This window comes from Blastomyces dermatitidis (genome assembly GCF_000003525.1).
Source record: "Blastomyces dermatitidis ER-3 genomic scaffold supercont1.1, whole genome shotgun sequence".
NCBI classification, from domain to species: Eukaryota; Fungi; Ascomycota; class Eurotiomycetes; order Onygenales; family Ajellomycetaceae; genus Blastomyces; species Blastomyces dermatitidis.
Window position 1 is genome coordinate 9235707 of NW_025544774.1, and position 18580 is coordinate 9254286.

Below are 18580 nucleotides of genomic sequence, written 5' to 3' on the forward strand. Positions count from 1 at the left end.
TCGGTCCCTGAGCTGGCCCAGGTTGGTTCTCAAGAAACGAAATACTGGCCGCTCATTGGCCAGCGCAACGTCACCCTAACTTCAATCGTGAATCAGATTCGAGCTTCACAAAGCACTGCCAGCAATATCTTCATAGCAGATGCGAATCCACTTAATGTTAATAATTCATCAGTTATTCGCCCATAGCAAAATGCCGGAATTACAGAATCCGCGGTCGGATGATCATTCAGTATCATGGCCAGAGGTAAGCCGAGTTTTCACAGCTGTGTAGGGCGCTGCATACCAGTGACGATGTATTTAATCGTTTTGCTGACAACATACTATTTCTCCTCACTTTCTAGATATTTTCGCAGCACCAGTCAAATCTGAATCGACACCTTCAAATATGTGGCATGGTTAAGCAACATGTCGTTCCAGAAAGTCCATCATTCCGCGCCATTTCTTCCATGTTGAATCGAACTCAAGAGCTGCTCAAACAGCTAGAGGAACTCAGAAGTGAATTTGTAATTTCCACCACTCTCACCCTTGACCTAGAACGATATCATTTTGCGCATTTTGACTTACAGATTTCTATTAGATGCCTCAGCATAATGCAACCAGGTTCCTCTCAGGCAAATGTGTGGATAGGGTCGATGAGCAAAGGGCAATGAATAGAGGTGCAGAATCTGTGGGCCAGGGTCCTGCAACCTCACTTCCATCTTCACAAAGCGGAAGCAATCAACATCCCAGTGATGGAGCAAGCGCGACTGGGACACCGGTCCCACTTTTTGTGTTTGACAAGACACCCACTCCCATTTCCCTCCCTCAGCGTCCACGAGGTAGGACCAAACGCTCACTAGACGACGAAAGCAGAGCTGAAGATAATGGCGAAGCCATAACTGCCTTACCTAAAAGAAAGCGGCAGAAGTTTTTCTCAATCGAGAATGGCGACAATACGTCTGCAAGTACTTCATCCCGCTTCGTCGAAACTGAAGATATTTCGGCGGAGGTTGAAGCGCGACTCAAGGCAAAAGAAGAAAGCCGACGACGTATGGCGGAGGATCGGGAGAGGAAGAGGAAAAGGAATAGCTCGGGGTCGAACTCTGGGGGGCTTGGTGCCGAAAGCTCATCACAACAGCCGACGAAACGTTTCAGGGCATATCATGGCACTGAACGGGAAGAACTTTCCGGCCCTTGTCCAACAGATGGCAATGTAACAAAACGCGAGAAAAGGAGAGCCGTTGGCAACGTTCATGAGATGGTCAAAATCAACGGGGAAAGACATGGTGCAACAATGTACAAAAAGCTGAAGAAGTCATGACCCTAGTTTAGTATTAGGATAAGTACAGTGACGTATATTATTCTGATACTTGTCTATACTATATTGGACTCTCTCCGTCATCTTTCTGTCCTGAGCTTGGTATACATGGTGGCATTCTTCTGGTCATTCCGTGATGAAGAACTGCCCGATGAGGCTGTTTCCTATTTGGCCTCTTTTGAGTTCATGCCATTCCGCTCTCGTTTCGCTCCTCCTACGGGAAAGGCGCTCCGTCCGTCGTGCCTTCTTTCCCTTCTCAGTCTAGCTTCCAAACAACCAGGAAAGAGTTATGAGCATCCGTGGACCCGGAGAACTGTGTAGTGCAGGTCGCTCTTACTCCGCAATGCTTATTCCAGTTTTGCCCCAGGATTGCCCCAGGATTGCCCCGGTTGGGACCGTTGAAGCCGTTGAAGCCGTTGAAGCCGTTGCTCCGTGAAGGTAAACCGGTGAACTCTATCAATCGCCATTCTTCGACCACTGGTTCTCTTTGCTTTCGGCCATTCCTACGGCAATTATGGCGAGTGATGATACATTTTTATGATTTTAACTAATATCCAGGAGGCGATCAAGATGAGCACTCTTCTTATTTGGAAGTCGCTCGAAAGAGCTTGCGGGGGACAAAGTCCCAACAATCTTTCCAGTCTCTGCTATAAAATACCCTCCCACCCCCGGTGCTTTCCTTCCTACATCTTCCCTGCAACCCCCGTCCGTCGTTCGTTCATCCGCTCTCTGGTTACATATATCGGTCCTTCGTATATATCATTTCTGGCTTCTTCCAAGCCTACTTGAGTTTACTTACTCTTCTCTCTGTGAGAGCCCTCATCGCATATTTTGCCCTTTTTCCTGTAAAAAGGGTGGCTCAAAGCCCACCTTACAATCACTTTTTTTTCCTACCTCTTTGAACCTCGATATACTGATCCCACCGCTATCTTCCTCTTTATTTCCGGTTATCTTCTGGCCCCTCGTCATATATTGTCTCTATATCATAATCTGAGCAAGAAATACTTTGCGACATTCACCTCAGCTTTTACTATACCATTTGCTCAACTTAGCCTATATATCTGGAAGCAGCAATACTATTCAAAGCTCCTACGAGCTTGGTGATCATTCCGAAGTCTATAACGACCAGTCGTTCGTAACAACCGATCAAATACTCGAGCAGTCTATCAAATATAGACGAGTGCGACTACGTACCTGATATCCTCGGGTATTCTGGACCCTCGACGAAAACCCTAACAAGCTACTTGATTCATCCGGAAGCTTCAAAGGATCTTAAGCAGCCTATCGAGCTCCTGACGATAGAACCGTCATACGAAGGGAGACATTTGTGAACGGATTTTTTTTTTCAATTATCTAAAATGTCACCTCAAAACAACAAAGCCAGCCAAAGCAACAATTTTAAGAGTATCTCAGAAGGTATGTGTTCCCATTTAGGCAAAGCTACGCTCATGATATTGTTGACAGTGAAACTAACACCCCTTGATTTAGACGCTCTTATGGAGGCTACCGTGGGGTAAATATAAGCCCTTATATGCATTATTTTCTCTTTAGTTGGTCGCGGCCTGATCAGCATTCTTCGTCTCTGCAGCAGTGATACATTTGGTATTCCTCCCAGAGACGATCTGCCGAAACCAACCGAAAGCATGGATATGGACGGGGTTGGGGAAACGGGCCATTATGGCTGGGAGGATATTGGCCTCAAGGATACAATTTTCGAAACCATAAACGACGAAGACAGTTTATTCAATATGTCATTTAATCCTCCACTTACTGTCAAGGAGAGATACCGACAAGCATGCCTGAATACACTGTACAGAGAACCTCGCCCCGTCACCATCATTATTGACCTCGCTACAGAGAACGATACGAATCATGCAGAAACAGTCAACACTACGAACGTGACAAATGGGACAAGAATAGCATTACCTATTCGTCAAAGCCCCCCACGGGGGTCAAGTCTATCAAGGTCCCCTCCAAAAAAGGCTGGTCATCAGACAAGTAATTCCATTCGACAAATTTCTCCGAATCGTTCGCCAGATGGGGAAAATGGTCGGAAGAGCCAGCAACCTCGTTCCAATTCCAACGAAGGCCGAATCAAAAAGCAATATAAAAACTCGCTTACGGCATCGTTTAAAGAATTTACGAGGCAACAACTCCAACAAAGCCCAGACGCATTTAAAGGCGAGTGGTACAAAACGCAGGACGCGACACCCACCAAACGCATTAGTTATGTTAAGTTTTTGAAGAACGGCAGCAACGCTAGCGGACACAACTAAACTGGAATGAACCCTATGATGCATTATGTTTATATTTTAAGTTTTGTTATCATTCGCTGTGTTTGCATCCGCCGATTCATCTTCTTGTCTACGTGTGAAAATTGGATTCTGGCAGGAGCTGGGCTTGGAGACAAATTGAGAAATTTTCGAACTCTCTTACAAATTTTATTTGTCTTGCTGTTTGTATGTTCGCATGTTCGCATGTCTGCATGTCTGCATGTCCGCATGTTTTCATATTAAGTCTTTTCTGCATTGCGATTGTTTTGTACAATACCCACATACATGGTTTGAGAAATTTGGATAACTTGGGAAATTCCTTCTTTTTCACCCCTTACTTCGGGTGATTTCTAGAATGGACCTGTTACTTTGCTCTTCATACGGAATGCTGGTACTGTTGTTCAAAGGTTTTTATCAAAGAAGTGAATAATACAAGTGTTTTGTTTTTTTCCCTTCTACGGATGGTATGAGAGTAAATAAAGACGCATGAACATGAAATGGAAAGAAAGTGATCCAACTAGTTCTACCGTAGATTGAAGGCTATCCCCAGTCGACTCCCACGCACTCTCCCGGTACCAGTGGAGGTGAGGTTGTATGTAGTTTTCATCCAGGTGTAGCATCTCCTTTTCACTCCAGCTCCTTTACTACAACACCAAACAGCCATGTTTCCAGGTTGGGGAGATGAACAAAAGACGAATAGAGCCGCCAGAAGACACATCATTAGTAGCATTAGACACGTAGGCGCAGCGAAACAGTTGCTGGAGGTGACTGCGAATGAACCGCGGAATCCCCGCTGCGTCGCAATTTCGTCAACGTGATACAGCCGCCGGGGAAGCGGAATGGTGTATATTGTACGTCGGCAATTTTCATCTTCATCCCTCAACGTGATGGTTGAGACTCAAGAGTCATCGCGGTGGTGTAATCGGGAACATGGCCCGCCATCCAGCACAATCCCTGTCGGACCAACACTGCGAGATAACATGAAGGTTAAGGGTAAAGAAGCTCACATTCCATAACGAAATGGAAAAACCTCAACTCCGCTGACTCCCCCCCTCCACCTCTCCCCCGTTTTGCTTCTCAACCCCCTCTTCGCCTGCCTCATCATCCTTCTGGCCCCAATTTATCACATCCCAAATATGTTCCTTGATCAAATCGCCATAACCCTTTCCCTCCTCCAGCGCCTTCAGTTCTTCCCTGCGTCTCCGTTCCTTCCACCCTTCTCTTTCCCCACCCATCCACACCTTTTTCACAATATTCATCTCCTTCTCCTTCTCCTGCCTCCGCTTCAACCTCTCCAGCTCCTCCCCTACAATTTTCCCTTCCCGAATCTCAGCGTCCCGCGCAGCCCGCAGCTGCGCCTGCATCGCCTCCGCCTGTGGCGTAGGCAGGTCGCGGAACACATTTGGCCGGTTCTCGCCGACCGTCCGTGACCGGATGTGCCCGACTATACTGCTACCTGTGTGTACGGAGGAGAGGCGGTTTGCGGAGACCAGGAAGGCAGCACCAAGACTGAACGTATAGAAGTCTAGTTTACGGGGCGGAAGAGCGATGAAGACGGGAGCTGCAAAGAGGAAGGTGTAGGATGCAAAGTTCTTGAACTTTTCGAAGTCGGCGGCGCGATCGCGGGCGGGAAGGGTTGCTATGGTTGTACTGGAGGATGATTGGGGAGTGGAAGGCTCGGCGGCCGCCATGGTTACAATTCAGGAGGGGGTGTGTTTTTCTCTTTCTTATGTAGAGTCCAGGACAGGTAAAGTCCCTGACGTAGCCAGGTATGGTATTCCTTTTATGTTTCAATTGAGGCTGACGGCCGTTTTACTTTTGTCTGATAGTGGGTTGCTTCGTGGAAACGGTATCTTGCGGGCAGGATTTTATTGCGAATAGAGAGAAATTTTGATAGGTAGACGTATAGTTAATAAATAGGTATTCATATAGTCTTAATTGATAGAGCTAGTCTTTAAATAAATTAAAAAGTATACTGGTTGGGAGGATACAGAATATTGATTTATTCATCATCCTGAGCTTCAAAGCCTCAAACCTCTTTTGCGGGTGTGGTGTAGATTGCCTAAAAGGGCATAGGCCGAAAACCCATAGTATTTATTAAACCACTGCAAACGACAAAAATCTCAATTTTCTGGTTAACGTTCTCTGAGTAACCCGCTGATATACGATGAAGTGATCTAATAAACAGACGTTAACCTCCAAAATATATATGAAAACAACTGGTTTACAGCCAACTATGCTGTTCATTATCTCTCCAATTACCCCTCCCTGGCTAATAATAAGAAATATTAAGCATCGGGATAGCAAGTCACTATTCTTGAATTATCGTCAGCCATGCAACAACGCCAAAAATCTCGCAATATAACATTCTGTTTACTATCCCCTCGTCATGTTCATCAATATCTTTCCCGCCAACCAATGTGGTTTCCCTTCTCCCGTAGCGTTACTATTCATTGCCTAAGCTACACATAAGAAAGAAGAGAATGGATAACAAGAACCATCTGGCGAACGATGCGCGCCGATGTCTAAGTTCCGATATCACAAGCATACTTGTCTAAGGTCTATCTCCCTACCACCTAACATTCTTCAAATCAATTCCAGTTTGAGATGGCGCCACCGTCCTATATATTATAGAGCCATCCTCATTCTCCCCGGCTGGCTCGATGAGCCCGGCGGAAACTTCATCCAGGATGCGGGCATAGTTTTCGTCCTTGTTGACTTTACAGCGCACTGTGGCGGATTCGCAGTGCGCTGTTAATGCTGTACTAGATTTAAACATGCGCAAACAACCAGGACAGCTAATGAGATGGATGACATATTAGTTTCAGGGACTAACTCTGGGAGAAGCGAAGGCGCAGGAGCGGAAAATGTTCGATATAGAAGGAACAAGACACAACTAAATACGGGGATAGGTTTATAAGGGGAAGCTTTCATACCGGAAGACACCACCCATATGGATTCCAGACTTAATATGGCCCTCAAAATCCTTCTCGCTGTCAAATAACTTATCGCATACACATACCCACTTCCCCATAGCGGGACTGAAGAACTTAGAAGGGCTCCACGGTTCCTGTTGGCGTTTCTCAACAGTTTCACTTTCCCGAGGCATGGGCGATGGGGCAAACCTGCTTTCCCAGGTTCCCCAAGTGTTGTCAGATGCCTTTGACGCCGTCTCATCGAGGTCAATCAGAGGGGTATGTTTTCCCGTCGGGGATGTCGGTGGACCGCTGTTATTTGCGCGGAAACGGCTTCTAACCTCCCGATCATCACGGCCATATGCCGCGTCAGAATATGCCATGAAGACTTGCTCCTCTGAGCCTATCTCCACCTCTTTCTCTTCCCCGGGGGCTGGCCAGAGACTCATTCCGCGAAGCTGCATCGAGACAGAGGTGGCGTCATATCCACTGCTGCCTGTGGTCCCGGGTTTACTTCTCTCACCCGACGTGGGCACCGTTTCCCGCCCATCTAAGAGAGGAAGGCCAATGCCACCATCCAAACTGGAAGTGATAGATGAATCAGTGAGCCCAAAACCCTTATTAGTGGGGCCCAAGGCTCGGGACATCACAGTTCGGAGCGCTTCCTTCTTGACGCGCTGTTCTCTATACCGTTCTGCGGAGAAGGACGGACATTGGTCGTTTTCTATATGACACATGTATGCATGGGCACGCCTGAACTTGGCATGGCAGAAGTGGCAGACCATTTCCTGGTTGGTTCTATGGAACTGTTTAACGTCAGAGACTGTGATAAATACCTGGAAGTGCAGAAGATAAATAACACGTAACAAGAGTGAAAATGCAAGAGAGCAACGCCGATGAAGCAAATTTGATGCATAACAGAAGCAGAAGACCTCATACCTGGGCGAAATGTGTGTTCTTGCCTCCCTCGCTTTTGAACTCCTCTCCGCAGCTGGGGCAGGCAATGTGTTTATTGCTTTCGAGTTTATGGGCGAACAGTTCTCTCTCATCTTCAAAATCTAGATTGCAACGGGCGCAGTATTCATGATCGGTGAATTCGATTTTATGCTTTCGAAGCTCCTTCTCTGTAGCGAAGGTACGGTTGCAATTTTCAAAAGTGCAGACGATTCTGGGAGTGATTTCTGTGGGGGCCATCTTGATAGTGGCTGTGAGAAGACGCCTGTAGGTGGATATAGTTATAACGACGCGGCAGAAGGGAGTGAGGAGAGAAGTTTTGCAGAAGCAGTATAGGATAAAAGAAGGGCCAGGAAGAAGCTTGTACGGTCCTTTGTATCTTATTCTCGTCAAAGTCAGTAAAGTGAAAAACGAAGAGAGAGTCAACAAAGGGTTCTCAGAAGGTCAGTGAATGTTCTGATGAGTAATGCGAGAGAGTCTTCTACATCTCAACCTCATTGCACCTGGATGTAGTTAATATATATATATATATATAACTAGTATTAAAAATTACTATTGAGCAAGACTTTGGTTCGAATGTATGTTTGCCCAGCCATTGTATTCTTGGTTTGATCAAGGATAATAACAAGGCATTGCTTTTTCATTCAGCGACTACGCCTTCGCATTGCTATCATGTAGGGCCAACTGTGCTATATGGCCATCGGCCAAAAGCCCAGGTTCAAGAAATGCCAATGAATAGAGCCTTGACATAGTAGATACATCAACATCAACATTTCTTTAATATTGCAGACATATGTTTACCCCTTTCCCTTTCCACACGCTCAGAATCGTGAATATGGAAGCCTGTTGGAATTAATCAGCCCAAAATGCTCAGTTCAATGTTTCCAATTGATTGAAAGGGCACCGATCCCAATGGATAAAATAGAAAAGAATAGAATAGAGAATAGCATAGAATCACACGTACCATTTCCCCCTCCACGTCACAACCGCCCAATTATTCCCATCCTTATCCGTCTCCTTCTCAACCGTAGTCGAGAAGGAAATCGCACTCATAATCCCGTCTCCAAATTTCTCATTCATCACCGCCTTATACGCGTAGCCATAGTTCTGCACAATCTCATACAGACGGTAAATCAGCGGGTCCTTCGGGGGGAAGGAGACGGACTTTCCCCGGTCTGGGAATCCGCTCAGAAGAGACTCCAGATGAGCATGGTCAATTTCAAGGACCTGAGCCAATTTGGCAATATCCTCCTCGGAAGCTTTTGCTTGTCCATAGAAGATGGCTGCGGTGGCTACCTCATTCCGGCCAATGGCTGCTGCTATGCTCTCGAAAGAGAGCTTCTTGTCGGCTTTGGCCTTGAAGAGAACCTCGGATGAGGTGGGGAGGTTAGCGTGTTCGGAGATCTGGGAGGCATAGGTTAATTATCTGTTCACTGGCGATCTACGAAGGATGGTGGAGTGGTTGTGAAGGTATCATACGTCAAGGGTCGCGAGGTTGAGGTTGGACATGGTGTATGCTACCCTGCTTGGAGTTACTGATTGTGCGGGGCCTGCTGTAGGAATGTTGTATTTTGTCAAATTGGCTCTCGGGATTATTACGTTCCTGGTCTCTCAACAATGCAAATCAAAGAAGAGGAGCGCTGGAATAAATAGAATCGAGATCAGATATATGCCTAAGAAGTTTGTAACAAATATGCGGCGAAAATGACGGGAAACCTGTTTTCCCCAACTTATTTGAAGGCGCGGAGGTTGCTTGGTGATGAGGGGTAGCGAGTGAGGGGTTGCAAGGACTGTGGAAGTAAAGGGTTCGGACGCAAAACCTGGGTTACATTTTTATATGCGTGTAGTATATCGATGGCAGTTTAATATTGGTACTAAACTCTAATTTATAAAATCAAGGCCTTACGATAACATATACTCTGTTCCCATGCATCGAATTCAAGCCATTTGGAGCTCAGCCGGTGCCGGCGCCATGACGTCATCTGGCTTCGAACTGGCAACGCTATTTTTGGTCCTAAACTTGCAGATCACGGCTCGACATCTGCCTGTTTTCATCAATCAACAACTTCAACACACCGGAATGGCTAACTATGCCATACCATACTTATTTATTTGCCACAGATCTTGTCCAGAGATACTTTTCCCATCCTCACTTAACAGATGCGTCAGTGTTTAAGGCTTTCATCCGGACCGCCAGTGGGATCAATCTCAAAGATCCACTGAGCCCGCAAGAATTCCAGCTTGCAAAGGTTAATAAGACCTCGTATGTCCTGAAGAGATTCGAAAATCATGAATATTTCAAGCCTAGGAAACGCGCCTTGAGCACCGGCATCCTCTAATATAACTCTCAAAGAAGATAAAACATAAAAGAGTAAAAACACGCGACAAATGCCAAATGCAGCCTAACGTGCGAGCTCTCTATAATCAACATCATATGTTTGGTCCCAGACCTCGCCCTGCTTTTCCTCATAACCTTTCAAGTAATCTGACTGTATTCTCCCTGCCATACCGCGGAGAGAGCCCTTCCGCGCGTCAATGACCGGGCTCATCCATTCTGTCTCTCCATTCCTTTGAGCCGTGCGGATCGGGAAAGACGCCGCGCTTAACCCCGTCGGCCGGCTATTTCCATAGATATTCTCCCATTGTCCCGGTGGTACGACATATGTCTCGTGATATATGGAGACATGGGGGCAGTCCTTCACAACGCTTGACCAATATTTCACTGCTTGAATGTGGAACGGCCCGTGAGCGTATTTGTGCAGGGACTCGAAATCCCGGAAATACATCACAGTCATAACCTCATTTGCCGCTGAGTCTTCGGCACTGGTCCAGGTCGCTGAACCCAGGTACCCCGAATGCTCAGCGGTCTCTTTGAGCTCCCTTACCATTCTAAAGAAGTATTTGGCTAATTTGAGATATACCGGATCGAAAACTCCAAAGGGGGTGACTGGATTTCGTTCCTAACATAAATACAACGAGCGGCCGTTCGGCAAAAGTCGATCCAAAGGATCCGTCTGGACGAGGCATTTAGGCAGTGAATTTGGTGAGGAGTACATCTGAGAGGTAGCGGTTCTTCGTCCAGCCGAAGGCCATGAGAAGGTTGTCACCGATCCGATAAGCAATGACCACTGTGGCTGGCAGGAGGTTAAGATAGCCTAGCAGGGCGACGGCCACACCCTGCAACAACCCGCCGACCAGAAGCCATGTGCTCATGGTAAAATTATCGCGCATTATGTTGTTCTTGATGTTTTTCCTGACGGCTTTTGCATTGTGGTTGTACGACGGCACTTTTTGTGGTGAGGAAAGTGGACGAAATGATTTTTCGGCCATCGTGATGTAGACTTGGTCGGAGGAATTGGTTAGTTCTTCAAATAAGGAGTATAAAACAAAAAACACAAGGATTCCTGTGTTGCTTCACACTCGGGAAAAAGGGGGAAGGGGGGGATGAATGACGACTTTATAGTCTTCAGATAGGGAGCCTGCACCCAGAGGATATCCAAGCATGTCAGCCCCCTCCCTGATACCAAGCAAGAGCAAACCACCACATTATTAGCAACGGAAAGAAATGAATAGATTCCTGTATTCCTCCGACGGGCAGTAATATTTAGGCGTCAACCCGAGGATTTATTGTATGTTGCGGAGAGAAAGATACATTCATTTTAAAGCTCTCGGAAAATTTTACGCTGCGTAAGCAATTAGTTATGGACATGGATTCCGTTTTGTTTTAACCTTACTAAGGTTAGCCCGAAACGGACTGGCGAGCCAGAGACATAACTATTCATCGCTGATATTTTTCGGTCCTAACCATTATCGTGATTAAGTTAACTATAATTATTCTTTTAATTTTTTTTTTTTTTTTTTTTTTTTTTTTTTTTTTTTTTTTTTTTTTTTGGTTGTAGATGTAAATAGATAATTTACTTCTATTGAAGGACATTCGGAACTTACCTATAAAATAAGTTCTAATATCAATAGGATTCCAGCTCAGAATAATTATATATATGTGTGTGTGGATATGTCAAAGGGTAACCAGGAAGTCATGTCACCTCACAAGCTGACTATGCTCGGGCAACCGAAATCTTGAATACTATTTCACAATTTGCAAAAGAATATATCCATGGCTTTCAGCCCTATGTGACCTTTCATTCATATACTCTCCATGGACTTCTTTTGCATGAGTGCGTGGACGCTAATCGCCTCAACTTGCAGGGGTTATTCCTGACAAAATCGATCCCAAGGGTGTTCCAGACGCTGATTAAAATACGCCGAGAAGGTCGCAATAATACGGACTGTTAAAGGTTAGTAAAATCTACTTGGTGCTTGTCAACTAGGGGTGAATAGACAGTTAAACCGACCGGAGTTTCCTTTGCAAGACTGTATAGCAATATCCGCCTTACTAACTACTCTACTCCGTATACGGAGTTGGCGAGGGAATATCAACTCGCTCCTTTGACAAGCCCCTGCATCTGGGAAACAAACAGGGGTAAGGGGAACCTTATCACATCAAGAAAACATGGATGCTAAAGTAAGCACGCCGCCACCGGCTGGAGGCCAACGTCAGCTCCTATACTTAGTAGCAGTGCACTGATCCTAGGATAGTGTCCCGCCATTAGCAACGTCGGGCACTAACAAACGGTGCCTGCATTGGCACGCGCGTGCTGTTGAAGTCGGCTGAGCACACCCTTCAATGTCGACTCCAAAGTTATGATCCAGGAGGGTCAGGGGCCTTTGTGTGTCCAGCCGCATCCGTGGAGCGGGAAGCCATGGTGAGCACGTCGCTAAAACAATCCCTTTATCAACCTGTAGCATAGCAATGGTTTGCGCGGAACTGCACCGGCAGTTGAGTTCAACGTTGGGCTTGGCGTGAAATGACGGCATTAAAGAAGCGCGGAATTCCATATCCATGAAGCGGTGTAAGCTGCACGTTCGGGAATCAGGAAGGATATGGCGTTGCATTCGTTGAAACAACTGGTAGTACTTGCCCGTATAGTTAGTCGAAAGGAAATATGTAATACACGAGCGTCCATATCGCTACCTGTAGAATCATTTGCGGCCAATATCAAGAATATCAAGTGGGGACAAGCTGTCGTCATGCGATGTGTTCCCGGTGTCCCACCCTGGCGGCAAATTGAAAATAGCGCATCAGCTACACTTCGTAATATCTCCCTCGTGTCGACGTATTCATAAGAATACATCACTACAACCATTCCTAATTTATTTTGTCTCACTGGTAGCAGCAACGTCCCCATCAACAGCAGCCGCACTGTTAAAGCCACCATCAACCCCATCAACTACCTCCCCCCTCTTTCCCTGACACATAATCTCCCCCAGAAATTCCACCAAAGTCTCTCCCTCCCTCTTCGCGCCAACCTCATCCTCTCCGCCCCTCCCATCCTCTCTCCCGATCCTATCCTGAACCCACACCTCCAACCGCCTCAACCCCCTAACCGTCAGTAGCGGCTTCAACCACTTGGCCCCGGTCGACCGATCCAAATACTGCCCCTCGTAATTCATACAAAACCCCAGCTCCACCAAGCCATCCATCTTACTCCTAACAATCTCCCAAAACTCGCCCCACGGCTCATCCCACAACGTATATTGTTCGTACGAAGCGTAACCAGCTACACCACGGCGTACCGGCGCCATTGTCAAGCACGACAAGCCAACTCAGGTGCTCCGCAGCCGCTTGACGAGCGCCAAATTACGGGTGGATACCATGCACGCAAAGAGGAGACATGTCTTTAGCTCTGAAGCTTCGAAGGTTAGTTCGCCGTAGAGCACTGCAGCTGCCTCATTGTATAGCTGTTTGTTGGTGTATAGGATGGCGGTCGGTAAGTGGGCAAGGATTGAGCGCGGCGTATTGGTAATTATTTTATTCCTGCTATCGCGCTGAAGGGGTTCGGAGAAGGTGTTGCTTAGCGCCTGGATGCAGAGGTCGACTCGGGAGCTGTGGGCGCAACATGCATCGTCCAGGTGGGGGGTTTGCTGGCGGCAGCGGAGTAGGTATAGAGTTTCCCTGACATGGAAGAGGTGTAGGATAAGTCGCAGCTAAAGAGAGCGTAGTAGATTTGGTTGCGGATCTCAGGCGGAAGGGACAAAAGGGAAAGGGTGATTGATCATTGGTTTTGCGGCCGTCAAGGCTGATTGAGTGTCATTTTTGGCGTTTGGTAAGTATGGAGAGCTTGCGAGAGGAGAAGTTCTCGATGAAACTGCGCATTCATTGTTCGGCTCCATGGAGTGGATTTCGAGGTGTTTAGCTGCGGGCGCATTTCTACAGCGTAGTTCTCGCCCCAAGATGTGTATGGGGATTGATGTCGTCGGGAGCAAGCGCCAGGATATGCTGATCTGCCAAGTATAACTATCACGGACCAGGGGGAAGCTTCGCATCAACGTGGTTTCAGTTTCCCCCACACAGAGCAATCCGTCGCCAATTTTTCCCGTCAAATAATGCAGAGATGGTCAGACCCTGACCAGCCACTTTTTTGCTGGGCTCCTGGTGACTTTCGCACTTATTGACCTCGACGCGATACAGTGGAGGCTTCAAAATTGTTCTAAACAATTATTTGACAGATCCCGATCACGGATTCGGTGGTATTTCCATGGTATTTCTGCAGTGGCCGAAAAATCCCCAACGTTTGCGGTTGCTGCCTAAGGAATGAACATGCATCAGTATGAGGGGCCAAGATCGCTCTCTACTTTCTCCCTTCGCTGCTAAGAAGCCCACAGCCCTCTGTAGTGAGGCACGTCTCTAGCGCCAGCCCACGCTTCAGCCCGATGTGGCCCGAATCCCAGTGCAGCTGAACATCACAGCTGGGTTCCTCGGTGTCATCTTGTTCGACTGTGTAACATAACTAGAGGTTATGCAGCAAACTTATGCAGCAGGCTCTAAGAGAAGAGCTGTTGTGACTGGTCCGCGGAAGAAGCGAACCACGATCCTGGGTTTGCCTGAGTGGACACTGACGCCACGATAGCTGTGGCTGAGCAAGCCACAACGAGATCAATTCCCCCACTTCGCGTGTTCCAGGACCAACCCCAGGACCCGGGGAGGGGAACAACATCCTTCATATAAAGACAGCACTCTCCTGCTCGTTTCCTGGGTTGGGTTCGAAGCGGTGTAGATATGCGATAGACATTCACTCAGTTTGCTATTGCTAATGTTAACCCCCGAATAAAAGGGTATTTCAAGCCGCGAAACCGAGCATCCTGTTTGAGCCCCATTCCCCGCACTAATTCGCAGTCAGCCGAAACTCGCCCTCAATGTCCGGAAAAGAAGACCCTTTGGCCTACGGGTATTATGGCGGACAAGGAGAGTCTGAAAGAGGTTCTGGCGATGGCAGGGGGGGAGGAGGAGGGGGGGGGGAGAGGAGCCTCCTAGGAGGCACCCTCAACAAGTTCCGTGACAAGGTCAAGACTTACGCCGGTGGACCAGGTTCTCAACAACCATACCAACAGTCCCATTATGATACTCATAACGTCCAACAGGTGAGAGACTCGGAGAGAATACAGTGGAATCCCTACTTTTCACATACTGGTATATTGGCGATGGGGGTTTTTTATATTCCGCTAACAAGGTTTCAGGGACAATCCGGCTCCCATGGTTATGGACAACCATACCCACCACAGCCTCCACAACCATATGCTGCTGCCCCTGGCCAACAGCCATATAATGAACCTCCCCATGGCCAGAACCCCCCTTATCATGAAAATAAGCCATCCACATCCAAACCCGATATGGTATCGGGGCTACTTGGCAAGATTCAAGGAATTGGCTCCGGTGTAGCACAGAAAATTGGTTCTACCCTTGACCCTCAAGCGTACGCCCAGTATGGCCCGCCACCAACAAGCTCACAAAATCGATTTGGAAGTTTTGCACCCCCTAGAGATCACTGTGATGCCAAGTGGTATATTGATGGCTGTGATTATATGTATGCGGTGTCCAGGGCCTTGGAAAATGCAAAGGAGTCTATTTGGATCCTTGACTGTAAGTGACCCCTTCAAACAACGGTTGCTTTTTTGACAACTAATTATTTTTCATTTAGGGTGGTTATCCCCGGAACTATATTTGAGGCGCCCACCTTCCAAAAACGAGCAGTACCGACTCGATCGAATGGTCCACGCTGCTGCTCAACGCGGGGTTCGTGTCAACGTAATTGTGTATAAAGAAGTGACCCAAGCAATGACTTGTATGTATTTAAACTGCAACCCACGGGTCAACATTTCCCCGTAATACCTATCAAAATGTGAGTGATACGTTATTGATTACCGCGTGATAGTGTCGTCCTCTCATACCAAGCATCACCTTCAGAACCTTCATCCAAACATTGCTGTGTTCCGGCACCCAGATCATCTTCCTGATCGGCAGACTATCCATTCTTCCGTTGTAGATTCTTTCAAAAACTTAACCCTCAATGCGGCTGGCGTTTCTAAGCTTTCCGCTGATGCCCTGAAAGGTTTATACGGAATGAGTGGCGATGTTGTCCTTTACTGGGCTCACCACGAAAAGCTTTGCCTCATTGACGGAAAGACTGCCTTCTTGGGTGGCCTTGATTTATGTTACGGACGCTGGGATACGAATCAACATTCTCTTTCTGATGTTCATCCTAACGATATCAGAGAGACCGTTTTCCCTGGCCAGGACTATAACAATGCTCGTGTGTTGGATTTCGACGATGTGCTACATTGGCAGAATAACAAGCTTGATCGCAAGAGCAACTCTCGTATGGGATGGGCTGATATTTCAGTTAGTTTGCATGGACCTGCCGTTGAAGACCTTCGAAGGCACTTCGTTGAGCGATGGAACTTCATATATGACGAAAAGTATAACGTTCGTCAAGATAGCAGATACTCGAGGTTGGTACTCTATGAAAAACCGCTATCAGCTGCTAGCATTACGGGATCGCACGGACAATCACAGCAACAGCATCATGGACACCAGCCGCCTCCTCCAGCACACAACCAGCAGTACCACCCTCTTCCCCCAACTGGGCCTCCTCCGACTCAAGCGCACCATGGCAGTAGCAATCAGCCAGGACAGCCTGGGTGGGGCGCTTCAACACAGCAATCGCAGTCCCAGACGCCGTATTCCCAGGCGCCGTATTTCCCACCGCCGCCAAATCAGGCTGGGCAACATTCGCAGACTCGTGGACCTGAACCATACTATGAGCATGGTTATCAGCAACAGTTCCAACCGGGTTCTCATCAACAACCCGGGCAGGATCGCAGTCTGACCTCAGAACTTCGTGGTTTGAAACATGACCTTGGCAATTTTGGCAGCGTCCTTCGAGGTCAACTTGCTGGACAAGTGCACCAATATCAGGATCGATATTTCTCAGGCACACCTGGTAAGACAGGGAGGCCAACGGCGAATATGTCTTGTCAAATTATTCGCTCCTCCGCCAAATGGAGCCATGGAACCCCAACAGAGCACTCAATTATGGATGCATATGCGGCTATTATTCGCGACAGCGAGCATTTCGTATATATCGAAAACCAGTTCTTCATCACAGCGACCGGTGATGCCCAGAAACCTATCGAAAACAAGGTTGGTGCCGCGATTGTGGAGCGCATTCTTCGCGCCGCGAGAGCAGGGCAGAAGTACAAGATGATTGTTGTGATCCCAGCCGTGCCTTGCTTTGCGGGAGAGCTCCGTGATGATGTCGCCCTCGGCATTCGCGCAATTATGGAATTCCAGTACACTTCTATCAACCGTGGGGGCCATAGTATCATGGAGCTGATTTCCAAAGAAGGATACAATCCGATGGACTATATCCGCTTCTATAACTTACGCAATTATGACAGAATCAACACAAGTGCAGAAATGAGGAAGGCTGAGCAGAAGAGTGGTGTTGACTACCAGGATGCCCAAAAGCAGCATGATGACAAAGTTACTGCAAGTACGACCAGTGCGTTCGACACCACTGCGGCGTACCAACCATACCAAAAGGCTGCACAACAAGTTTCCCACCCGACTGGATCTGGCCGTTGGAATAGCGTGAGCGAATGTTATATGCTTGGTGGCGAGGATATACGAAAGGTTCCGTGGGAACATCCCGGCGATGTTTCTGAAATCGACGCATTTGTCAGCGAGGAACTCTATGTTCATTCAAAGGTTTGTTCCTATATTTTCTCAATCTGTGATCTATGATATTCTAATGATTGTGTGCAGGTCTTGATTGCCGACGACAGAACGGTCATCTGCGGAAGCGCCAATCTCAATGACCGTTCCCAGCTGGGGGATCATGATTCGGAGATTGCCGTCATCATCCAGGACCCCACACCGGTGGAGTCATCAATGGACGGGAAACCATACCTCGTGAGCAAATTTGCAACTACCCTCCGACGGCAACTCTGCCGAAAACACTTGGGCTTGATTCCGGTCCAAGATTACCAGCGGCCTACCGCCAATTCTGAGCCTGTGGGCGTGCCCAATGTTTACGATATGAACTCGGCGGAAAATCAAATCGTTACCGACCCTCTGTCAGACACATTCCAAAGCCTTTGGAATTCTCGCGCAAAACAGAATACCGAGGTCTACCGTAAAGTCTTCCATGCCGTTCCCGATGATACAGTTCGAAACTGGAATGATTACAAGGAGTTCTTCGAGTACTACTTCCGTAGTCCCGTTGCTGAGGAGAAAAAGAAAAAGGAAGGGGAGATACGTGAAGTCAAACCATACTTGATGGGCCATGTCATTCGCGAAAATTTCCCAGGAGGGGTACAAGAGGTCAAAGAAGAATTGAGTAAGGTCAAGGGAACGCTCGTGGAGATGCCCCTGATGTTCTTGATTGAAGAAGACATCGCGAAGGAAGGGATCGCATTCAATAGCCTCACGGCGACGCTCTACACTTGAAGTCCTTCCCCCTTCGTTTCAAGTTGATGTGTGATTGGCTAGGGGTTTTTTTCTTTTTTTTTTTCTGCAAGTTCGTTTTAATTGGCTCTCCATTTTTGATGTGATGTATTCATGAAATATCTGCTCAAATCCCTATCCTCTAACACGACTACTACTGATAGCACCTTCCACCAGCCCGGCGCGCGTCAGCGTTGGCCAAGTTTTCGGGTCACAACGTACGGGCTTTCCCATTATCGCTGGTTTAGATACGGGCTAATTCGCCCCGGATGTCAGAGCCGCCTGATGTACGATGTCC

At 47.5% G+C, this 18580-nt stretch overlaps 8 protein-coding genes across 9 annotated transcripts; 3 read left to right on the forward strand and 5 right to left on the reverse strand.

Moving 5' to 3' along the window:
* Window positions 1-190: 190 nt before the first annotated feature.
* On the forward strand, window positions 191-1300 carry BDCG_01243 (uncharacterized protein; the record flags this gene model as incomplete). Its single annotated transcript, XM_045416747.1, has 3 exons — window positions 191-244; window positions 342-503; window positions 578-1300. The coding sequence occupies 3 exons, from the start codon at window positions 191-193 to the stop codon at window positions 1298-1300; spliced, it is 939 nt and encodes a 312-aa protein (XP_045272402.1).
* Window positions 1301-2655: 1355 nt separating this feature from the next.
* BDCG_01244 (uncharacterized protein) lies at window positions 2656-3573 on the forward strand (the record flags this gene model as incomplete). Its single annotated transcript, XM_045416748.1, has 3 exons — window positions 2656-2713; window positions 2786-2810; window positions 2886-3573. The coding sequence occupies 3 exons, from the start codon at window positions 2656-2658 to the stop codon at window positions 3571-3573; spliced, it is 771 nt and encodes a 256-aa protein (XP_045272403.1).
* Window positions 3574-3691: 118 nt separating this feature from the next.
* On the reverse strand, window positions 3692-5613 carry BDCG_01245 (uncharacterized protein). Its single transcript, XM_045416749.1, has one exon. The coding sequence runs from the start codon at window positions 5259-5261 to the stop codon at window positions 4602-4604; it is 660 nt and encodes a 219-aa protein (XP_045272404.1). The 5' UTR covers window positions 5262-5613; the 3' UTR covers window positions 3692-4601.
* On the reverse strand, window positions 5613-7721 carry BDCG_01246. 2 transcript variants are annotated; one of them, XM_045416750.1, is made up of 3 exons: window positions 7425-7721; window positions 6507-7291; window positions 5821-6368 (listed from the first exon to the last, which is right to left on the reverse strand). In XM_045416750.1, exons 1-3 carry the CDS (start codon window positions 7677-7679, stop codon window positions 6140-6142), a joined length of 1269 nt encoding a protein of 422 aa, XP_045272405.1. In that variant the 5' UTR covers window positions 7680-7721; the 3' UTR covers window positions 5821-6139. The 2 variants fall into 2 exon arrangements, with proteins under 2 accessions (XP_045279500.1, XP_045272405.1); XM_045416751.1 differs by lacking the exon at window positions 7425-7721 and having other exon boundaries at window positions 5613-6368; window positions 6507-7413.
* Window positions 7722-8260: 539 nt separating this feature from the next.
* Window positions 8261-8948, reverse strand: BDCG_01247 (cyanate hydratase; the record flags this gene model as incomplete). Its single annotated transcript, XM_045416752.1, has 3 exons — window positions 8261-8282; window positions 8404-8843; window positions 8919-8948. The coding sequence occupies 3 exons, from the start codon at window positions 8946-8948 to the stop codon at window positions 8261-8263; spliced, it is 492 nt and encodes a 163-aa protein (XP_045272406.1).
* Window positions 8949-9841: 893 nt separating this feature from the next.
* BDCG_01248 (uncharacterized protein) lies at window positions 9842-10769 on the reverse strand (the record flags this gene model as incomplete). The annotated part of the gene is made up of 2 exons (XM_045416753.1): window positions 9842-10399; window positions 10494-10769. The coding sequence occupies 2 exons, from the start codon at window positions 10767-10769 to the stop codon at window positions 9842-9844; spliced, it is 834 nt and encodes a 277-aa protein (XP_045272407.1).
* Window positions 10770-12479: 1710 nt separating this feature from the next.
* Window positions 12480-13082, reverse strand: BDCG_01249 (uncharacterized protein; the record flags this gene model as incomplete). Its single annotated transcript, XM_045416754.1, has 2 exons — window positions 12480-12553; window positions 12665-13082. 2 exons carry the CDS (start codon window positions 13080-13082, stop codon window positions 12480-12482), a joined length of 492 nt encoding a protein of 163 aa, XP_045272408.1.
* A 1611-nt stretch (window positions 13083-14693) lies between these two features.
* BDCG_01250 (phospholipase D) lies at window positions 14694-18285 on the forward strand (the record flags this gene model as incomplete). The annotated part of the gene is made up of 5 exons (XM_045416755.1): window positions 14694-14918; window positions 15015-15417; window positions 15476-15619; window positions 15710-17544; window positions 17602-18285. 5 exons carry the CDS (start codon window positions 14694-14696, stop codon window positions 18283-18285), a joined length of 3291 nt encoding a protein of 1096 aa, XP_045272409.1.
* Between the last annotated feature and the right edge of the window lie 295 nt (window positions 18286-18580).